Source organism: Pteronotus mesoamericanus, unplaced genomic scaffold (assembly GCF_021234165.1).
Source record: "Pteronotus mesoamericanus isolate MK-2021 breed Mesoamerican mustached bat unplaced genomic scaffold, CSHL_Meso_final contig_182, whole genome shotgun sequence".
NCBI lineage: Eukaryota > Metazoa > Chordata > Mammalia > Chiroptera > Mormoopidae > Pteronotus > Pteronotus mesoamericanus.
Window position 1 is genome coordinate 31,733,026 of NW_026555078.1, and position 23,630 is coordinate 31,756,655.

The window sequence follows — 23,630 nt, forward strand, 5'->3', positions numbered from 1 at the left end:
ACATGATATTACATTGATTGTTCTCAACTAATGTCTTGATTTCATCACTACCAACTTCAACTGGTCTACAACCATGGAGAAAGAAATTCCAGCAAGAAATCTCCAGCACGAAACTTTCCATCAGTCACAGCACCTTCTCTATATACTGCACAAATCTTTTTTTGCTTTTCAGTTGCATTTTCACCTTTCTTAAAATAATACTGCATATTTTCTTCCATCTTCAATATTAAAATGGCTACATAAAAATTCACCAATTTTGTTAAGTTTTTTTTTAATGCACACTGATATATCAGCTGTCACAATAGAACCTAACAAAATTGTTCTGAATGAAGTCAAATACAACTAAGCACTACTAGAACCATCTTACAGAAAAACCAAATGAACCTTTTGGCCAACTCAATATATCAGTCTTTTACAATTCACTGTTTCTATAAGAAAATATACTCAACTCCATCGGAACTCAAAAATGTGTTTTTTTCAATATAACAGATCACCATAACCTGTATAGTACCTTTGTCAGTTTCTGTCTTCAGCTTTTTAGCCCCCATCTTCTGGATTCCTTCTACTTGGTCAGGTTTAATCAGATCAATAACCTCTCTCTTATCCACTCCAGGACTTGAGTCTGCATTATCCATCAAAGGAATATAAGTAGTTGCATGAATAAGAGGTTCATCTACCAAGACTGCAATTTAAATTCAAAAGAATTATAATTACTCATTGTTTTTATAACAGAGTAATTAACCAACATGCGAGCATATTCAAGTTTAATGATAAACGCAGTTCTTTTCATACCTTTAGTAAGTACTACGTAAACTTGGCTTTAAAATCCTGTTTTATTATTTAACAAATCAAAACACAGTACTAAGTTCAGTATTATTTCATAGCACAGTAAACATTTATATCACCTAAAAATTTGCAGCCTATCTCCTTTCTAATAGTTATTTGAAAACTTCTTATACATCCACTACATTTTAATTAGTTCTCATTTTTCTATTTTAACTAAGAGTCCATTCACATTTAATTAGTACTCAAGAAAAACTTAATTTTTCTTCATGTTGGTCCTTTACTGAATTCTTATTGCAATTGATAATTTTTAATTGAGTTCCTTTCACTTGCTATATCACTTGCAAATATCTTCTCACTTCTAATAGTTAAGCCTCTAATTTCTGTGGCACATCTTACTACACCGGTTAAAACTTCCAGCACAGTAGAAGTGAAGGAAGGAAGCCTCCTTACTTTGTACCTAATTTTAATAGGAAGAATTCTATGAGTGTGAACAAAAAGTCTGATGTCTGTTGGTTTGAGATACAAACTCCCACATTTATATGGAAATCTCTCTATATTCCTACCTTTTTGAAAAGACTGGGCCTGCATAATTCTTTTATTTGAAACATAATGAATATTTAACGTTATCAAATATTTTGGGGTCATATTTTTCTATACTGACTTGCTTGCTATAATTTTAATGCAAAAAATAGAATTTCATTTTTTCCCTTTCCAATTTTACTATTTTGTAGCACTAGTTGATACCATAGCCCAGTATTACTTGAAAAATCGCCGTTTACACTACATAAATTACTTAGCTAAGTTTTTCCTGTATAATTCTGAACACATAAAAATTGCACCATCAGTTTTAATTGGGTGTTTCCCATATATACATGCAAATTATATTCAGGAATTAGTTGGGAATGTTGAGTAATGAAAGATAAAGCTAATGTCTTTAAGCATAATCCTTAAGTGATAATAAAAAGTTAAGTATTTCAGGAATACTTTTCTTCTGTATGCTATTTACGTTATTTTTAAAACTTAGTTAAGAATGAGACTATTTATAAATGTCTTAGTTAAATTTCTAATACTTCTTCATTACAAACATATCCTGCCCATGTGTCAAAGCACTACAAAGCCACAAGGCTAAAGAGAACCCAGGACTTACTTGTATGGTATTAAAGCTACAACAGTATTAGGCTGGGGATTAAAGAGCATGTGAGGGCTCTAGGGTCCTTATCAGAGTGTATTTCTCAAGAATTAGTATTAATAAAATATATATCTACACATTTCACCATTTTCTGTCTTCTGCTTCTTCGATGAAACTTTCTTCTTTCCTGATCCACTTTCTTGTTTAGTCTCTTGGGGAACTGGTAATGATTCTTGTTTCTTCGAAGATGCCGTAAGAGTTTCCACCTTTTTATCCTGATCATCTTTATTAAAAATAAATGGAAGAGCATCATGTTAAAAATAAATGAAAATGATGACCACACCAGAAAAGATACAACTATTAATAAAAACTCACAGAATGCTTTACCACTCTGATTTTAAACTCTGATACATAATTCTTTCACTAATAACTTGTCATTCTAGCTTTCTTACTTTTACACCTGCTCTTTAACTTGCTCCTTCTTTTTTATCTCATTTCTCAGCCACTCCTAATCTACTATTTCTTTTGTGACTACCATAGTTTAGTAATTCAACTTAACATTGGAAAACTATAACCTCATAACTAATCTGTATCAAATACTGCCCCATGTAATTTGTACTCCCTAGTTCTGCCAAAGTTATCTTTCTAAAATATAAATCTGGCCATGTAAACTAACCTGTTTGAAAATCTTCAACAATGGCTAAAATATAGCAAACCAGCTCCTTTGCAGTACAAAAACCATCATGCTCTAACTACTCCATATCTTTTCAGCTTTGTTTCCTAACACTCCCTACCTCATATTTCATGGTTCAACAATACACTGTACTCCTATAACTTTGTGCCTTTACACATGATATTCTGCCAATGTGGAATGAGACTCCACTACTTGCTTGGTGAAGTGACTCACTCTGGAAGACCCAGCTTAGCCACTCTCCTGTATAAAGCTTTTTTGGCCCTGGTCCCCATAAGTAGTAGCTGTTTGGGCTTCTGTGCTTCTTCTATATGTTACCCATTCCTTGTATGTCACATTTTATTATTGGTTTACATGTTATTCTCCCCTATTCTTGGAATACCCTATTCCCAGAATACCCTATTCCCACCCCTTCCCAGCCACCCAAATAAACCAGCTAGTATTTACACAATCTTTTAGACTAATTTCAGTCATTATATGACTTAAGTGGCCAATATAAAACTCTTATTAACACTGGTTTAGATATACCTAGATCATTATACAAATCTTTTTTATAATATTTGTCTGTGTCTACAGCTAGCATGTGAATACCTTGAAACTACACTATTCATCTCTGTAGTCCTAGCACCTAGTATAATGCCTACCATAAAAGAGATGTATACTAAATGTCTGCAAAATCAATCAAGGGTGAAAAGATATCTGATCTATCTCTTCATTTTTAATTCCTATCACAGTCTCAGTGATTGGAAAGTACTGGCTGAAATAAATATAAACGCTTCTATCTGTTGGCACTTACAGGTCCTTAGTGGTGTTAACAAAACAGATTTAATATATTTCTATTAAAGGTCTTTCCAATATTTGTAATATGAAGTTTAACTATAAATGTGGTTTTACAATCAATACTAATTATTTCTATCAGCATTAAATGTTAACGAAAGCAAACACACGGTAAAAAGGATAATGACCATGGCTTCAGGCTCAGTATTTAACATTCTGTATGCACACCAAATAAAGTATCAATTTCAAGATATAAAATTATGAAAACAAATACAATCATCCAATAAAGTTAAATAGAGTATAATACCGCTTCCATTTTTAGACTTCTTCTGCCCTGGTTTCTTCTTTGAAGCAGCTGCTTCAGAGGGGGGAGTGGGCTGTGTAGTAACTGGGACAGGTTCTACTTTTTTGCCTGGAATCTTTGATACATCACTTTCTTTGGTGACCTGCTCTTCAAGCACAGGTTTGTGTTTCTTTTCCTTCTTTTTTCTTTCTCTAACACTACTTGAAGTGTCAACCACATTCAGTGCAACAGGTACAAGCTGCTCATCTTCTACAGCCAAGGCATCAGATAACTTAAAGTCCCGGGGTACACTCTCAGAATCAGACTCATGGAGGTTCCCATTCTGGATTTCTTTCTTTTTATTCTTTTTCTTTTCTGCTTTCTTTTTATCTGTTTTGGTAGGAATAAGCTTTTGTTCTCTTTTCTGTTTTGCAAGAACTTCATCATATAATGTCTCTTTCATGAAAAGCCAGAAGAAGAGGAAAATTACTGTAATAACTACTGAAGGAATAAGGACAATAAAATATGTTGACTCATAAAACTCCATCGTGGTTTTGTTAATATGATCCTATAAAACCTAAATGGGAAAGGAAAAAAAACCTGAGTTAGTCTTATAAAAATTGAACATACAAACCCTCTGCTATTTCAAGTGGTATTGTAGATCTAACCTAATCTACAAATGTAAGCAGGTTAGTTGTTTAAATCACATACTTTACTAAATATTCTATGAAAGCAAAATGTGTAGTAACTAGAGTGTAACACATCCTTCTATTTTTCAATCATGTGAGAAAAAAAAGTACACATTTTCCCCCCAAAAACCAACTTGACACTTGAGTATTTAGCTTTTCTTTTATGATACAATGTTGATAAATACTACTATATGTGGAAATGAAGCAGCATTAACTATTACCAACACAATGCATAATCACTAAAAGTATCACACTATTAATGGCAAAAAGAAATAGAGAGAGATGTTTCATTTAGAGAGTTGAGTCCATCTGCAGACTGCTTGAATCTTTATTCCAGTGACTAACAGCCTCATTATGTGGTGGAATACATCAGGAATATGGAAATATATTGTCAAAATCAAAACGTTAGGATGGCCCTGGCCAGTGTTGCTCAGTTGGTTGGAACATCATCCTGTAAACCAAAAGGTCAAGGGTTCAATTTCCACTCAAGATGCCTAGGTTAGGGTTCAGTCCAGGATGGGGGCCCATGTGAGAGGCAACCAATGGATGTATCTCATATGGTATTTCTCTTCCTCTCTCAATCTCCCTCCCTTCCTCTTTCTCCAAAATCAGTAAGCATGCCCTCAGGTGAGGATAAAAAAAATGTTAGGATGTATCATTTGGCATCAAAATAAATTATAAATTAGATGCTTTGCTTTTCTTGATTTTTTTAAAGGCACTCCTTCCTTGCTGAAAACAAGATACACTGCAAAAACAAAACTGGCCATCACCATCCTTCCCAACTGCTAAAAGAAGCTTTGCCTCATCAACAGAATATCAGCCCTACTTTTAGATTAACCCAATAGCTTCAGAAAATAAAAATGTGATTTGAATGTGCCTACCCAAATCTGCCTTGAATTATATCACTCATATGAAGGGTATTTTCAGCTAAAATTGAACCTCAAAGTAAGAATGATTCTGATGTTCAGTCTAGGTATCCGTATTCTTATAAGCCACGTAAAATGGCTTGTATTCTCATAACTCATCTCAAATTGTGCAAAAAGGCAAGGTATCTAATGCAAATTAAATTAAGCCCCTAGACATGCTCAAAGCTAATTAAAGTTAACTTTTGCGACTTTAATGTACAAATAAATCTGAGGATTTTAAAGGTTTTTAAGCCCTGACTTGTGTGGCTCACTGGGTTGGGCATCAACCTGCAAAGCAAAAGGTCACTGATTCCATTCCCAGTCACGGGACATGCCTGGGTTGCAGGTTCAATCTCCAGTCAGGGCATATATATTCAAGAGGCAGTCAATCGATGTTTCTCTCCCTTCCCTTTCTCACTCCTTTCCTCTCTCTTGAAAAATAAATAAAATCTTTTTTAAGTAAGTTTCTTAATTTTTGGTCTTAAGTCTTAAAAACAGGTAATGATTAAAGAAACCAAATTCCACCTAAACAGAAGAATCATTATTCTGTTTCAGAATTAATTATTTATCTCCTTTAAAGTTGGATAAATCCAATATAAGACTTCGCAAGAAACATTTTAATAGGACTCCTGAATTTTCCAAGACAAAATAAAGCTAGTAACCACTGTGTGTGTTAAATGCCAAGACAGACCTAAGAATCTTATATTGGTAACATAATAAACTTAAGCTCATTAAGTTTAACTTTGTCTTTCTACTTATATCTCATTTAAAAATGCAGATATACTTTATTCAAGTTACACCAGGAATGGTCCAAGTCTGAAAATAGCAAGAAATGTAACCTGAGAAAACAGATGTTTATTAGGCACATTATTAACCTTTGTGATTGAAACAGCATTTGTTAGTATTTTGCACTTTCATAAGCAATTTTTTAAATGGTATTAACACAACCCTGGACTTCTTAAGACACAGTTTTAACAAGCTGAAGGAGAAAAGCAATCATGTGCTAACAAAATACTAAAAGAAATTTCATACAGAATTGTTCTTTCCTGATAATTCATGAACTATCTTTTACATGATTAGACATATTTTACTTAGGAATGCTTTTAGGAAGGAGAAATCATGATTTATTTTGGTTTTCTTTCTTTGTTTGCTTCTTTGTCTTAACATTACCATCCACAGATTACACAGGCTGTTCAACTTGGATCTATCCTGAACAAAAATAAATTTTAAGACCGATGAAGCACTAAAATGAAGTTAAGTGTCTTGACTTTTAATGAACATCCTTCCTTGGCTCCAGGGATTTCTTCTTACATAGCTTTAAGGTCTAAACCACTTACACGATCTTGGAAATGCTAGGCCAAAAAATTTAAGTGATCCCAAGCTGGTGCTACCCAGAGTGCATGTCGCAAAAGCAAATGCACATGCTCTTTTCTCCTGAAGGTGAGAAGGTGAAAGTAGAGAAAACTGTTAAAAGACAACTAAAATAATCTAGGCAAAAGATGATTAAAGCAAGGTGGTTACAAGGGAGGTAGTAAGAAGTACTCAAATTCTGGATACACTATGAAGGTAGAGACAAGATGATTTGCAGGATGTGAGAGAGTAAGCAAAGACAAAGACAACTCCGAAGCTTTTAGACTAAGCCAAAAACAATAAAATTGCCCTTTACTGGGATGGAGAAAATATGGAAAGGACATGGTTCAGGCTGGAGACCTGGAGTTAGGTTTTAGACAAGTGAAGATGTCCAGTAGACAGCTAAACAAAAGAGTGCTTAGGCAGATGAGACATGGAGGCCAGAGATAGAAATTTAGAAGTATTTAAAACATGAATTCTAGTTAAAGCCCTAAACTTGGGTACAATCATCAACAGAATAGGTATAAGTAGAGGCCAGGTCTCAAGACTGAGCCCTCGGACAACTCAATAACAGGAAGATAAAGACCAACTTAGAAAGGAGACTGAGAAGGAGGGGGGAAGAAAATAAGAAGCACACTGCTGTGGTTGCTAAATGAATAAAGTGTATCTAGAAGGAGATATAGATCAACTTTGTCACATGGTGTTAGTAAATAAAATACAATTAAAACTAGGTATTGACTGTTGGATTTAGCAAAGTAGACACTGCTGGCAACCTTGACCAAAGTAATTGAGTGCTGGTGATAAAATCCTGACTGAAATGAATTCAGCAGGTATGGACAACTTTTTGGAGGAAAATTTCCTATAAAGAAATGAGAGAAATGAAGTGGAAGCTGGAAGAGAATATGAGTTTGAGTCTGGCTCCTAAAGATGGGAGAAACAACAACATGTTAATATGCTGACACACAGTCAGTCCAGCTGAAAGGGAAAGAGTGATGATGCAGGAGCATAAGGAGCAATGTTTTCAAATGGCAAGAGGGAACAGAATTTGTTGTACAAGTAGAGACTAGCCTTAGATGGAGGCAGACAGCTACAGAAACATATGGAAGGAAGAAAGCAGAGGCCTAGGCAAGAAAGTAGATACCAGTGTAAAAGTTTGTGAAAATTCTCTCCCTAATGCTACCATTTTCTTAGTGAAATGTGACACAAAGTATTAGTTCTGGGTAGGGTGAAAAATGTAGTGTTGGAGGTCAAAAAATCCATCATAATTATTATACTGTTAAATTTTATTAACAAATTGTGTTCATTTTGAATCATTTAAATTTAACATTTCTAATGGAAAATGCAAGATGTGTAGCAATGTTCCACAAATAGATTCACTTTTGATTTAGCTGAAGAGGCAAGTACACGGTATTTATAAACCAGGAAAACAAAAACAAAAACAAAAACAAAAAACCCTAACCTGAGCTTCAATGTGGTCCTGTTCTTCCACTTCAAGTATCATCCCTATAGCTAGTCCTCCTAAAATTCTAAAGCCCTTATTCTCTCCAAACACATTCACAGAATTCTATGAGATAGGAGACAGTCTAACAATTACTGAGAAGTAGTAATATACTGAAGTATAACAAAGATAAAAGAACAGACAATAATGGAACTCATAATCTGAAATGAATCCAAATAGATTTTTAAAATTTAGTTAATTGTAAATTAGTTTAAATCAGCAGAGGAAATGCTAAATCATTCAAATCAAAGAAAAATATCCAGACAGAAAAGTTTTAAACATAAAAAAACAAAGTATTTGAAGAAAACACTAAGTAGATTTTTATTTTGTAGTTATATATACTCAAAAGTTTACAAGCATATTACATCTGCAACAAAAATTTTTAAAAATTTGATTCTATAAATCAGTAAGACACCAATGAGAAAATCAGACAAAGCATTGTTTCTTTAAATAATCATCAAAATATAAAAACTCATCTAAATTCTCATTCTCTGGTCAGTCACTACGCCAAAACTATAATGGCCCCTGAGTCCACAACACAATTATAAAATTATCTTTTAAAATAAGAGGGAAAAGTTTCAAAGTAATCAAAAGACAATACAATCTAGTAAATCAAACATTGAGTTGCCTAACATGGTAACTCCATTTACAACAGCTTTTCTAAAATTAACTTTAGAGATTATATTGAAATCTCAAAGCTGTGGCGCAATTTCTCCTTTTAAACTGCAACACATAGTTATTTCTATGACTCACAGCTTATTACCACACTCCTTAAGATATTTCAGCAACAGCCATTCTGAAGTACTACTACTACTACCAAAACCTGAAACAAGTCCAACTAATGCCAAAGATGACTACAGAAATTTAATTTTTCCATTAGGTACCAGGTACCTTTAACACAGGAAACTTAAAGTAACACAGGAAACTTTATTTTTTTTAACTGAATTTATTTATTCTTTAAATTTAATAGATAAATCAGTTTGAACAGGTTCTCCAAGAAACTGAAAAGGTAGCTGCTGAAAGTTACACCAGTATCTTTCATACTTTTCCTTACCAATCCATCAAATCCAAACTAGTCCTCTTTCTCAGGAAAAGACATTACTCATTTAAAAACACTTCCACAGTAGTCTTATTAACCAATGTCACCCCAATAAATTTAATTAAGAAAAACACCTCCACAGGAGATAAGCTGGTTAAAAACTTATTTTATAAGGAAATCAAACTTATAGCTAGACAAACTAAAAGTTTTGGTTTTCATTAATTATATTTTATTGATTATGCTATTACTATTGTCCCTATTCTGTCGCATTTGCCTCCCTCCAATGAGGCCCCCCTAACTCCTCAGGCAATCTCCACACCATTTTCCATGTCCATGGGTCATGCATATATGCTCTTTGGCGACTATGTCTTATGCTATACTTTCCATCCCCATAACTTTTCTGCAACTAGTAATTTGTACTTCTTAATCCCTTCACCTTTTCTGCCCATCCCTGCAACTCCCATCTGGAAACGATCATAATGTTCTCTGTATCTCTGATTCTGTTTCTCTTCTGCTTGTTCATGTTTTTCATATTTAACTGTTGATATATATGGATTTATTACCATTTTATTGTTCATAGTTTTGATCTTCTTAAAGAGCCTTTAACATTTCATATAATGCTCATTTGTTTGTGATGAACTCCTTTAGTTTTTCCTAGTCTGGGAAGCTCTTTATCTGCCCTTCAACACTAAATGATAGATTTGATGGATAGAGTAATCTAAGTCGTAGGACCTGCTTTTTATCACTTTGAATACTTCTTGCCAGTCCCTTCCAGCATGCAAAGTTTCTTTTAAGAAATCAGCTGACAGACGTAGAGGAGCACTGATGTAGGCAGGTAACTGCTTTTCTCTTGCTGCTTTTAAAGAGTCTGTCTTTAACCTCCTGCATTTTAATTATGATGTGTCTTGCTGTGGAGCCACTATGGGTTCACCTTGTCCGGGGCTCCCAGTGCTTCCTAGACTTGAATGTCTATTTCCTTCACCAAGTTATGGCTTTCTGTCATTATTTTTTTTAATAGGTTTCCAATTTCTTCCTCTATTCTCCTCCAGCATCCCTGGAGGATGCAAATACTGGTATGCTTCAAGTTGTCCCAAAGACTCCGTACACTACCCTTTCCTCATTATTATTTTTTTATTCTTTTTCCTTATTGCTATTCTGAATGGTTGTTTTTTGCTTCCCTATATTCTAAATCGCTGATTTGATTCTTGACTTTATCCACTCTCCTGTTGATTCCCTGTAGATTACTCTTTAATAAGAGTATACTTCATTTCTGACTGGATCTTTTATATGCTGTTGAGGATATCACTAAGTTCTTTGAGCATCTTATAACCAGCGTTTTGAACTCTGCCTCCAGTAGTTTGCCTGTCTCCATTTGTTTATTAGTTTTTCAGTTTTGTTCTATTCTTTCATTTATGGCATTATTTCTTTGTCTCCTCATTTTGGCAGCCTCCCTGTGTTTCTCCGTATTAGGTAGTGCTGCTACGTCTCCCATACTTGGTAGAGTGGCCTAATGTAGTAGGTATCATGTAGGGTCCAGTGGCACAGTCTCCCCTATTACTCAAGCTGGGTACTTGAGGTGCAGCCACTGTGTAAGCTATGTACACCCTCCTGCTGTAGTTGAACCCTGACTGCTTTTGGCATGTCCAAGGTTAACCACTCCCTGTGTTCTGTCTGGGATCACACAGCATAAGCTACAAAGCAACCTGCAAATTACTGCTGCTTGTGCTGGCCTTGGAGGTACCCAGGCAAGGCCAAGTAGTGAACAAAGGCTGGCTGCTTCTAGTGCCAGGAGGTCTGGGTCAACTTAGCAAGAGGATGGGGCTCACTGAAGCCAGATCTGCTTGTTTTGACAGAATTTAGGAAAATCTGAAGCATGTGCCCATACAAGCCATTTGCATGGAAAAACCACTCAAAACAGCTTGGGTGGGCCTGAAAGTTGCATGGGGTGAGGCCTGAGAATAACCAGGATGAGGCAAACGGTGTGACCCAGGTTGATGGAGTCTCAAAAATGGCACTCCCTGCTGGCTCTCTGCCTCTGTTGGAGGAGGGCTCAGAAAAGAAACAGCAGCCTCTGCCAGCACTTCTGTCTGGGAGAAAGGTGCACCCCAGCTCTCACCTTGATGCTGGACAGTTCAGTTCCTCCCTGCATGTCTCTAATGCCTTTAAATCAGCTGCCTCTGCACCGGAGCTCAGAGAGAGTAAGTCAAAGAGTGTGTGTGTGGGCCCTTTAGGAGGAACTGCCAGGGAGTCCAGCAGTTTCTATCTTCCACAGCTTCAATCCCCACTGGTTTTTACAGCCAGAAGTTAGGAAGACTTCTCTTCCTGGCACTGGAACCCTGAGCCGGGGGACCTAGTGTAGGACTGGGACTCTGTGCTCCTGAGATATCCCTCTCAAATTTTATCCACTACATGTGGGACTGAAACCAGCCCATTACACATATCTGCCCCTCCTACCAGTCTAGATGTAGTTTCTTTAATTCCATAGTTGTAGGACTTCCATTCAACTTGATTTCTGATGGGTCTGAATGATGGCTGCTGTATAGTTTAGTTGTCATTGTGATGTGGTTGTGCAAGGAGGTGAGCCATGTTTATCTATACTGACATTTTGACCAGAAGTCCAAAATTAAAAGTTTTAATACCAAAAACTGACCACATTTTAAATACTCAGTATTTCAAATCAATACATAAAATCAGTTTCCAAAGAACATAAATCACATAAATTACTGAAAAATTAACATCAGAACATGAAACTCACACCAATAATGCAGTAACTGTAAAACAGCTATACCATATATAGAAGACTTTCTCCCCCTAAAATTTATAATCTTGATCTACCTTTACTTTTTCATAAGATTGCTTGGTTGGAAAGAGCCATCTAATCCTTCTAGCCCCCCGCAAAGATTGGAACAAGATGTATGGTCAGTGAGCCTACACCTGAAAACCAGGAATGTGCACCTTACATAAACCCCTTTTATATCTTTATAAAAGATGTCAGAACATTCTTTCTAGTTTTGATCTAAAATCTTATCTCTCTAACTTCTCCCTCTGGCCCTATGTCTATCCTAACCTCACCAAGTATGTCCAGTCCCACTACCATGAAGTAGTCCTGATAAGTGATGTCTTTTATCTGTTAAATTTTCCAGAAACAGAAAATCTACTTCAAAATCTGTTACCCGTTAGGAAAGTTTGGCTAGCATGTTGTAGTTGAACATAATAGGCTGATAAAATAATTGTCTGATGCATCATCTGAGCTCATTCAACAATGAAAGTACTAAAATGATAAAATGTTATATTTATTCTTGCTTATTTCCAGAAAAAGCATCATATTTAAAAACATCATTTCACATACTAAACATAAGATGGAAATGACAAGACAAGAATGTCAAACACTATCCAAAAGACTGTAAGGGAACTAATGATAAAGCTTCCCTTACAAAACAAGAATTTTAAAAACTTGCCCAAAAACAGTCAAATAAACACAAACAAAAATGTGCTTAAATACATAGGAAAATGTAGCATATCATCAACAGGGCATTCCAAATCAACAATAAAAAAGTAACAGATTATTTAAAAAGTAGCACTGGCACAAATGATGGCCATTTGGGAGTGGGGACCAGGAGGTATTAAGCCCTTATCTCACCCATATATGAATCAAAGTTTTATTTCAGGCAAAAAATGTGATAAACCTAAAAAAAATGACAAACGTAGCTGCCTTTACTTACAAATATCAGTTATAATGTGAGAAAAAGATGAACCAAAAAGGAAAATGGTTGAAGGACATGTTTATAAGGTTCCCAGAGGGGAAAAAAAGATAATTTATATGTATTTTTTAATGCAAATTCAGTCACATTAAAGAAATGCAAATTAAAACAATATGCTACCTCTCTCCACTTAGCCTGGCAGAACAAGAACATGTGGGAATGAGATTACAAGTGGCAGGAGGAAATACTGGAGGTGATATATGTATGTTCACTATCTTGACTGTGGTGATAGTTTCACCAGTGTACAGGTGTGTCAAAATGTATATTATTGTACACTTTAATTTGTCATTTATACCTCAATAAAACTGCCTCAAAAAATTAGGCATAGGCCAGAGTGTGAAAACCAGTATTCTCCTAGAGTGTTAGTTTTGTCTACAATCTACTTAGAAATTCAAACAAATCTTAAAGTATAAAAATAGTGCATATTACTTTTGTGGTAGTTTATTCTACAGATAGAATCACACAGATACAAAGATATAATCAAAAAACTTTTAGCCCTTGCCAGTGTGGCTTAGTTGGCTGGAGCATCGTCCCATAACCAAATGTTCAAGGGTTTGATTCCCCACCAGGGAACATGACTAGGTTGCGGGTTCGATACCCAGTCTGGGTATGTTCAATCGCCAGTACCTGTGCATAAAGGCAACAAATCAATGGGTCTCCCTCACATCAATTTCTCTCTCCCCCTTTCCCTCTCTCTAAAAGCAATGAATAAATGTCCCCAGGTGAAGATTAAAAAAAAAAGTTCACTTTTAACACTGTAACTTTATAAAACTAGAAAGATCCCTGAATGAATGGTGCAGCTCAGTTGGCTGAATGTTGTCCTGCAAAGTGAAAGGTTGCTGATTCCATTCCCGGTCAGGGCACATACCTGGATGGCAGATTCAGTGCCCAGTTGGGGCACATGTGAGAGGCAACCAATCAATGTTATCCTCTCACATCGATGTTTCTCTACCTCTCTTTCTCCCTTCCTTGCCCTCTCTCTAAAAAATAAGTAAATAAAATCTTTTTTAAAATAAAATAAATAAAACTAGAAAGAGCCATGTCCAGCATTAGGGAAATGACTAGTTAAGCTCACTGTAGAACTTCACATATAATATGGGAAACACTCAAAAAATGTTGTAAGTAAACCAAAATTTATAAAAAGCAAGTTGCAGAATAGTATAAAGTAAAAATTTTGCTTTCTGTGACAATTATGCTCATATGTAATTAGAAAACTCTTGGAAGACACAGCAGAAACTATTAACTCTACAGTGACTTCTAGGCACTTTTCCAGGTAAATTTTTACCTTAACATGTTTCAGAATATTTACATATTCCCGCCATGCACAAATATTACTTCTATTATTTAAATTTAAATTTAATCTATTAAATTTTAAATTTGTAAATTAAATCATGACTTTTAAAAACTGATTTGAGAAATTCACTTCTAGCAATATGAGCAAAAATTATTCCAATTAAACGTAACAAAGACTATTTTCCTTTAAAATAGGTAAGTTTTCTGGAAATTAAAGTGTTAATGGCCATGTAAGGCTAAGACAGGAGACACTGGGCTGTGAGCTGAGGAAGCGGAAATGAGACAGGTACATAAAACTGAGACTTTTCAAGGGTCCACAGTCAGCAAAGAATAAACTAAGGGTTAAGAAACCCTGACACTGGCACAAAGAAAAGCAAACGCTTGTCTGCTTTTCCTACCACCCAAAAGCTAGACAAAAAAATTTTCATTAAGATTTGATAACCACAGGTTCTATGATCGGCATCTATAATTCCTACCAGTCCAGAATAGTCCAACTCCTTCAATCAAAAATATTAACACAAGCCCTCAAACCTATATAATTATTTTTGCCATTTTCCAAGATTTATTCTTCAGTTCTCTGCTTTGCATCTTTTATAATCTCCTATAGATAACTTATTTTCAGTTTACTTTTATTTTTAAGTATATTGCCTTGATCATGCTATTACCGTTATCTTTTTTTCTTTTTTTTTCGCCTTTATCCCCCTCCGCCCTACACCACTCCTCTCACCAGCATTCTGCTGCCCTTAGTTCCTATCCCTGGGTCATACATATAAGTTCTTTGGCTGCTCCATCTCCTATACTATTCTTAACCTCCCCCTGTCTATTTTGTACCCACCAATTATGCTTCTCATTCCTTGTACCTTTTCCTCCACTCTCCCCCTCCCCCTTCCCACTGGCAACCTTCCATGTGATCTCCATTTCTGTGATTCTGTTCCTGTTCTAAATGTTAGCTTAGTTTCTTTTTGTTTATTTTTTAGGTTCAGATGTTCATAGTTGTGAGTTTGTTGTTATTTTACAGTTCATACTTTGGACCTTCTTCTTTTTCTTTGGTAAGTCCCTTTAACATTTCATATAATAAGGGCTTGGTGATGAGGAACTCCTTTAACTTGACCTCATCTGGGAAGCACTTTATCTGCCCTTTCATTCTAAATGATAGCTTGCTGGATAGCATAATCTTGGATGTAGGTCCCTTTCTTTCATGAATTTGAATACTTCTTTCCAGTCCCTTCTTGCCAGTAAGCTTTCTTTTGAGAAATCGGCTGACAGTCTCATGGGAACTCCTTTGTAGGTAGCTGTCTCCTTTTCTCTTGCTGCTTTTAAGATTCTCTCCTTATCTTTAATCTTGGGTAACTTAATTAGGATGTGTCTTGTTGTCTTCCTTCTTGGGTCCAATTTTTTGGTGATTCTCTGAGATTCCTGGATTTCCCGTAAGTCTATTTCCTTTGCCAGATTGGGGAAGTTCTCCTTCATTATTGTTTCCAGTAACTTTTCAGTTTCTTGCTCTTCTTCTTCTTCTGGCATCCCTATGATTTGGAAGTTGGAATGTTTAAAATTGTCCCAGAAGCCCCCAAGCCTCTCCTCATTTTTTTGAATTCTTGTTTCTTCATTCTGTTCCAGCTGAATGTTTATTTCTTCCTTCTGTTCCAAATCTCTGAGTCCTGGTTTCCTTCCCTTCACTGTTGGTTCCCTGTATATTTTTCTTTATTTCACTTTGCATGGCCTTCACACCTTCCTCTATTTTGCAATCATACTCAATCATTTCTGTGAGCATCCTGATTACCATTGTTTTGAACTCTGCATCTGATAGGTTGGCTATCTCCTCGTTGCTTACTTCCTTTTATGGAGTTCTTTCATTTGGGCCACATTTCTTTGTTTCCGCATGCCAGCTAAGTTATAAGGGGTGGAGTCTTAGGTATTTTCCTGCATGGGGCAACCCACTCAATGTGTACTGGCACTGTGCGGAGGCAGGGGTCCAAGAGGGAACAATGCTGCTTGCTTGGCTCTCACTGGCTTTCAGTCACTTCCCCTGCTACCCACAAGCAAATTGGGCCCTACTGGTGTCAGTTCCTAGGTGGGTGGGTTTATGTACTTTCTAGGGCCCCATGGGTCTCTCCAAAGAACTCTCCTGTGAGGCTGGGAGTTCCTCCTGCTGCCACAGACCCTACAGGATTTTACAGCCAGGGGTTCTGAGGCTTCCTTTTCCCACACTGGAACACTGGGTCGTGCGGTCTGTCTTGCTCCCCAGTTGTTCCTCCCAGCTTATCCACACACCTATGTGGGACCACCTGGTCCGCCAGCTGCAGCCTTGCTGCTTGTCCTCTCAGCCCTGAATGCCCATCTCTGCCCCTCCTACCACTCTGGATGAATGTTTCTTCTTTAACTCCTTGGTTGTGAGATTTCCATACAGTTCAATTTTATGGCAGATCTGGTTGCTTTTTGTTTTTAAATTAGTTATTGCCCTTTTGGTTGTGCGAGGAGGCAAAGTGTACCTACTTACACCTCCATCTTGACCAGAAGTTTGAAATCTATATCATTCTATTAACCAATGTATCCAATAAATACAATAAAAAATAAATAAAGATGAGTGGTATAAAAACAGTATTAACACAAAAATAGCCCCCAGGTCATAAAAGTCTCTGGAGAAAAATTCCTTCTACCCAGTCAAGCCTGCACAGTACAGTATTTACAGATTTGCTCTTGCTGAAGGTGAATTTACAACAGAAAAATGAAAAATAAAAAACCAAATAGATACAAACAAGGACTATATCCCTAAGAATGACAAAAATAATGTAAGAAACTATAAAAAAAAATTGTTTTCAACTATTAGATGCATAAAAGAAACTACACAATGAAAAAAGAATAAAACATTCATATAAAAGACCAGAGCAAGAGCTGAAGACACTAAGTAGTATGTGAGCATCCATATACATATATGCATACACAAACACAGTTATTAAAAACTAAATGGACTGATTAGAATACATAGTTGAAGAGTTATCAAACAGAATGATCTAATGAAAAAATGACACTGTAGCACAAAAGAATATGTTAGGAAAAACATGAAGGAAAAACTAACAGACATGAAGGAGAGAATGAGATGGCCCAGTAAGTCAAATGGAAATTTGAGGAGAGAAAAAGAACCAAGAAAGATAGTATTTGATGAGAGAATAGCTGAGAATTTTCAAAAACTGTTGAAAGGTACAAATCTTTTCATTCCAGACGGGCAACAAAATCTGGACAGTATAAATGAAAGAAACATATCTAAACAAATGTGTAGTAAAACTGTGTACCTCAAAAGATGCAATGCAGTTCTTAAAAGCAACACAGAAAAAATTATCTATAAAGAAATGAAATTAGACTTACATATTACTCAGTAATAGAAGCCCAAGTATAATAGAATAAAATCTCCAGAGAAACAATGATCATTAACACAATTCCAAATCCAGCTAAACATTAGAATATGCACTTTTCAGAAGCAAATATTGCCTGTCAGCTATGTGTAACAAAACTAGTTATTGTTAGCAAATAATAAAAAATACTATCTGAAACTTAATAACCAAGAACGTAGCTTTTGTAAATGAGCAATACTTTTTTCAACCAGAATATGACTGATTGACCCTATTATAAAACTCTTTCATTAGGGATTAGAGCTGACGTTTTTCCTAATAAACTTTTCAAGAAACAAGGGGGGAAAATGCTAGCAAAAAAATTTCTGGCCTTTCAATTACAGTGTTCAGAGCTTCAAAACACAAAGCCATATAAAATTAGGGCAAAACTGCACAGCATGTTACAATCAAGCACACAGTTAAATAACAGTAAAAGCCTGATTATTTTTTCTAAGACTGTGCAATCTATTCTACATCTGTATTTCAATTTGTACACTTCTACGGCCTATTTTTCAATTTTTATCTTAATGTCATTCCACAAATTCTAAACTCTGCTATTTGAGAGAAAAAAGAGAGTCTACACAAAAAGCAAAATTGTGAATACCAAAATCTTACATATACTCAAAACTCCAAGTACATACAAATGAAAGAATTAAAACAGGGCAAAGAAGTACAAAATAGTCATGGGGAGTAGGGGTGGGAGGGCAGCATTGAAAATACAGTCAACAGTGTTGTAGTAGCTATCAGTAGTGCAAGGTGGGTAGTTATGGGGGGAACACTTTGTAACCAGATATGTAATTGTCAAGCCACTATGTTGTACACCTGAAAGTAATACAAAATACTGACTATAAATGGTAAGTGAAAAAAAAATAGGACAAAGAAACTACTTATATATTTTCAATTTCATATTTTTCCAGGAGAATTACTTCTGTTAATAAATTGAATATTAACCCATACTGAAGTTACAGAAGCTTTTTTAAAAAACTAAGAAATTGTCCCATTCGCACATATTGAAATTAAGCACGATTTGTTTTTATATTCAATCTTATTTAGACACCTTTCTCTGAAATTGTACCTTGAGAACTATGGTTTAAAAAAAAAATTCACTGAAGATTTTTACTCACTGATACAAATTTTACTTTATACTATTGAAAATTTAAAATGTGGAATGAGTGGCTTTCCTACTATGTATGTTCTCTCCTACATACTATCTGTGACCCAAATACAGTGCTCAATGCATTAACACTGTCAAATTTAATTCACTAAAAGGCAACCAGCATAAATATCTGGGAAGAAATATAAAAGGTTTACTTCATGGCGTACCTAATTTAAAAGCAAAAATAATTTTACACAAGCTCTTATGAGTCCTTCCCTTTCAATTTTCAAAATTAACCTTCATAAATACAGTATACATCAATCCTATTTGTGTTTACCAGTACTCTGAAACATAAATCCAAGGATGTTTTATAACAATATAAACTTTATTAAAATGTTCTTGAAGCTACAAAAGGAATATACATCAGAAAAATAAAAATCAAAAAGTCCAGATAAAATTAACATGAACTGGAAATTAAGTGCAACTTTGGAACAAATGTTTAAACCTATTATAGAAAAAGGTTTGGTTTGGTTTGGTTTTTGGTTTTTGTTTTTTGTTTTTTTGCTGTTGACTCCACTTTTTTGCTATCATTCTCAATAAGCAACCTAAGCAAAAAAGAGCAAGAGAGGTTATCTTACAAAGAACAATCTCCAAGAAAAAGTCAAGTCTCTGAAATTTAAAAAATGAATTCCCACATTCTTAAAGCTGATTTATAAATTATGTTAACATAACTGAAACACTGTATACGGTGTTTTGAAATTAACACTGTCAAATTTAAAAGTGGGCCTTCAAAATTTGTGATAGCAAAGACTTTCTTCCAGACAACAGAAATATCACTTACAATGTACAAAAGCAATCAGTTATCAGAAATCAAAATTATAGCCACAAGAAAACAATTTCATTCATAATAGCACCAAAAACAATAACACTTATTAGGAATAAATGCAGCCAAGGAGGTGAAAGATCTATGCACTGAAAACTATGAAGACATTACTGAAAAGAAAGTGAAGACACAAATAAATGGAAAGATATCACGTGTTCATCAATTGGAAGTATTAATTTTGTTGAAATGTCCATGCTATCCAAAGCTACAGTCAATACAATCCTTATCAAAAATTCCAATGGTATTTTTTACAGAAATAAAAAAATCATAAAATTCACATCAAACTCCAAAAGACGCCAGGTACCCAAAGCAATCTCGAAAAAGAACAAATCTGCAGGCATCACACTCCCTGACTTCAAACTATACTACAAAGCTATAGAAATCAAAACAGTGGTAGTCACATAAAAACAGATACATAGACCAATGAACCAGAAACAAGACCCCAGAAATAAGCCCATGCAAGTACGGTCAAATAATATTTGACAAGGAAGCAAGAATACTCAATGGAAAAAAGATAATAGTCTCATCAATAAATGGTGTTTGAAAAACTGGATAGCCACAAGCTAAAGAATGACACCAGATCTCTATATTACAATACTCACAGAATTAACTAGAAACTGATTAAAGACTTAAATGTAGACCAGAAACCATAAAACTCCTACAAGGGAAAAAAAAACAGTAAATAAGCTCTTTGATAATGGTCTTAGATGTTTTGCTTATGATATGAAAAGTACAAGTGACAAAAGCAAAAATCAACAAGGACTATGTGAAATGAAAAAGCTTCTGCACAGCACTAAATAAATAAATAAATGGCAACCCACAGAATGGGAGAAAAATATTTGCAAAAATATTTATCAAAAAAGGAGTTAGTATTCAAAATATGTAAGGAAGGTATACAACTCAATAGCAAATAATAATAATAATCTGATTTAAAAATGGGCATAGGACCTGAATGGACATTCTTCCAAAAGAAATATACAAATGGCCAAAAGGTACGTGAAAAGGTGCTCAATGTTGCTAATGATTAGGAAAATGCAAATCTAAACTACAATGATATATAACTTCATATCTATTAGAATGGCTATTATTAAAAGGATAAGATATAACAAGTACTGGTTAAAATACAGAGAAGAGAGAACCTCTGTCCACTGTTGGTGGAAATCTGGAGGTTCCTCAAAATATTTAAAATAGAACTACCCTATAATCCAGCAATCCACATCTGGGTTTATATCCAATGGAAATGAAATCACTATCTCTAAGAAATACGTATCTACACACCTCCTCCATCCACTTCATTTAAGCATTATTTGCAATAGCCAAGACATGGAAACAATCAAAGTGTCTGTCAAGGGATGAATAAAGAAAATGTAACATATATACATATATACATATTAAAAATATAGTCTATCCAGAAAAAGTCCACCCATTCTTAATATAGTAAGAACCATTCGTGCGACATTCATGTAACCTGGCAGCCAAGGAGAGGGGTCTGGAATGCATGAACAATGACTTCACTGTACTAGTCTGTTGGGGTGGTATACACCTTTGAGTAAGCATGCGTACTGTGTGGCTGTCACATTCAAAACCACTGAGCAAGTGGAACAATGAATCTACATCAAATTTTGCATTAAGCTTGAACATTCCTCCACTGAAACTATTCAGATGATTCAGAAGGCATTCGGGGACAATGTAATGAGTGCAGCACAAATAAAAGTGTGGCATCAATGCTTCAAAGATGGTCAAAAATCTGTTTAAAGCAATCATATGCCAGAAGGCCTGCGACAAGCAGAACCCCTGAAAATGTTTACTGTGTACAAGCTGCAACCAACAAAGATCAGCAACTGACAGCTGCAAGAACTAGAAGCTGATTTCAGGATTCCAAAAACTACTACATCCAAGATTTTGACGCAGGATCTTGGCATGAAATGTGTCGTGGCAAAATCTGTTCCATTTCTTCTGCTTCCAGAGCAGAAGAAACATCATGACGCAATTGGTAATGACTTGATTCAAACCGCTACCAATCAATCAGATTTCCTCAAGAAGGTCATAACCAGAGATGAATTGTGGGTGCCTACTTTGAAGGAAGACTGAGGCATCATTGTCCTATGTACAGTGTTTTTTCTATCTTGTATCCTCTTCAATAAATGTATTTTTAATATGGCATGGCTGGATACTTTCTGGACAGGCCACCCACACCTCCCTCCTTCTCTCCCTCCCCCCACCATTCACACACATACACACACAGAATATTTAGCCATAAAAAAAGAAAATACTGCCATTTGCAACAACATGGATGGTACTTGAGGGTATTGTGCTTAGCGAAATAAATCAGAAAGAAATAAACACCATACGATCTCACTTACAGGTGTAATCTACAAAATCCCAAACTCACAGATAGAGAGGAGATTGGTGGCTGGAGGAGGATGGGGTGGGGGAGAATTGGTGAAAGTTGTCAAAGAGTACAAACTTCCAGTTATAACATGAATAAGTTCTAAGAATATCACGTAGAGCATGGTCACTATAGTTAACAATCCTGTACTGTATACTTGAAACTTGTTAATAATATTTAAGTCCTCACCACAAAAAATAATAAAAACAATAAATATGTGAAGTGATAAATGTGTTAACTAACCTTATTGTGGTAATCATTTTGCAATATATACCTATATCAAATCATCACACTGTACACAAATTTATACAATGTTACATGTTAATCATCTGTCAATAAAGATGGAAAAAAACAAAATAAAATACAGCCACAAGTAGAGGTCCCTACCCTACGGCCATCCTGCTCTGGAGAGTGTGCTTAGAAACTATGTTCATACAACCTAAGAGTCTTGCAAAGATAGATACTACCCTTAACATACAGTATATAGTTGCCATGATCCTACATTTCAAGATCCATGAAAGGCCTCTGCTTTTCCCACTACAGAAGATGCCTGAAGAGTTTTTTTTTTAAAAAAAAAAAAAAAAGAGCTGCCATGTACTAAAAATAGCAGAAAACAATCAAACTTAAATTGGTGAATTCAGCCCTGGCTGGTGTGACTCATTGGACTGAGTGCCGTCCTGAAAATTAAAAGGTCACCAGTTCCATTCCCCATCAGGGCACATGCCTGGGTTGCAGGCCAGGTCCCCATCAGGGGAACATAGTGGGCAGACAGCTGATGTATCTCTCACACATCAATGTTTCTCTCCCTCTCTTTATCCCTCCCCCCACAAAATAAATAAAACCTTTTAAAAAATAAATAAATTGAATTCATTTGTGGGTAAATTTAGACAGTGTCACTAAAAAATTTAAGACATCAGCCCTGACCGGTGTGGCTCAGTTGGTTGGGCACCATCCCGCAAAGCAAAGGTCGTTGGTGTGGTTTCCAGTCAGGGTACATACCTGGTTTGCCAGTTCAGTCCCTGGACAGGGCATCTAAGGCAACCAATCGCTGTTTCTAACTCACATTGCTATTTCTCTCCCTCTGTTTCTCTCTCCTTTCCCCTATTTCTAAATAATTTTTTTTTTAATTTAAGAGACCCAAAAGTCATTTACTATACACAAGTCCTTCCAATTCTACTTTTTTTTTTTATGATTTTATTTATTTATTTTTAAACAGCAGGGAAGCGAGGGAGAAAAAGAGGGAGAGAACATTAATGTGTGGTTGCCTCTCGAGCTCCCCCTACCAGGGATCAGCCCGCAACCCAGGCATGTGCCCTAGACTAGGAATTGAACCATCGACCCTTTGGTTCACAGGCTGGCACTCAATCCACTGAGCAGCACCAGCCAGGGCTCTACTCTTTTTTGAAAGATTTTTTAAACTTATTTTTAGAGAGCCTGGAAGAGAGGGAGAAAGAGATGGAGAGAAACATCAATCTGCCTTACATGCCCGAGGACCAAACCAGGCAACCCAGCATATGCCCTGGGCAGGAAATCAAACCAGCAGCGTTTTGCCTTGCAGGGTGACATCCAACCAACTGAACCACACTGGTCAGGGCCTAATTCCACTCTTTGTTTTGTTTTGTTTTTTTAATAAAAGGTTTACTAAGTCAGGAACACCCAATACACATTTTAATGT

General features: G+C 35.7%; 1 protein-coding gene across 11 annotated transcripts in view; it reads right to left on the reverse strand.

Moving 5' to 3' along the window:
- KTN1 (kinectin 1) overlaps positions 1-23,630 on the reverse strand; it is a 118,647-nt gene that overhangs the window by 78,882 nt on the left and 16,135 nt on the right. For all 11 annotated transcript variants that reach the window (XM_054567529.1, XM_054567527.1, XM_054567526.1 and 8 more), the window contains exons 2-4: positions 3,691-4,243; positions 2,061-2,198; positions 512-682 (exon numbers count right to left, since the gene is read on the reverse strand). In XM_054567529.1, coding sequence (XP_054423504.1) covers positions 512-682; positions 2,061-2,198; positions 3,691-4,213 — 832 coding nt within the window. In that variant the 5' untranslated portion in view covers positions 4,214-4,243. The remainder of the gene's footprint in view (positions 1-511; positions 683-2,060; positions 2,199-3,690; positions 4,244-23,630) is intronic.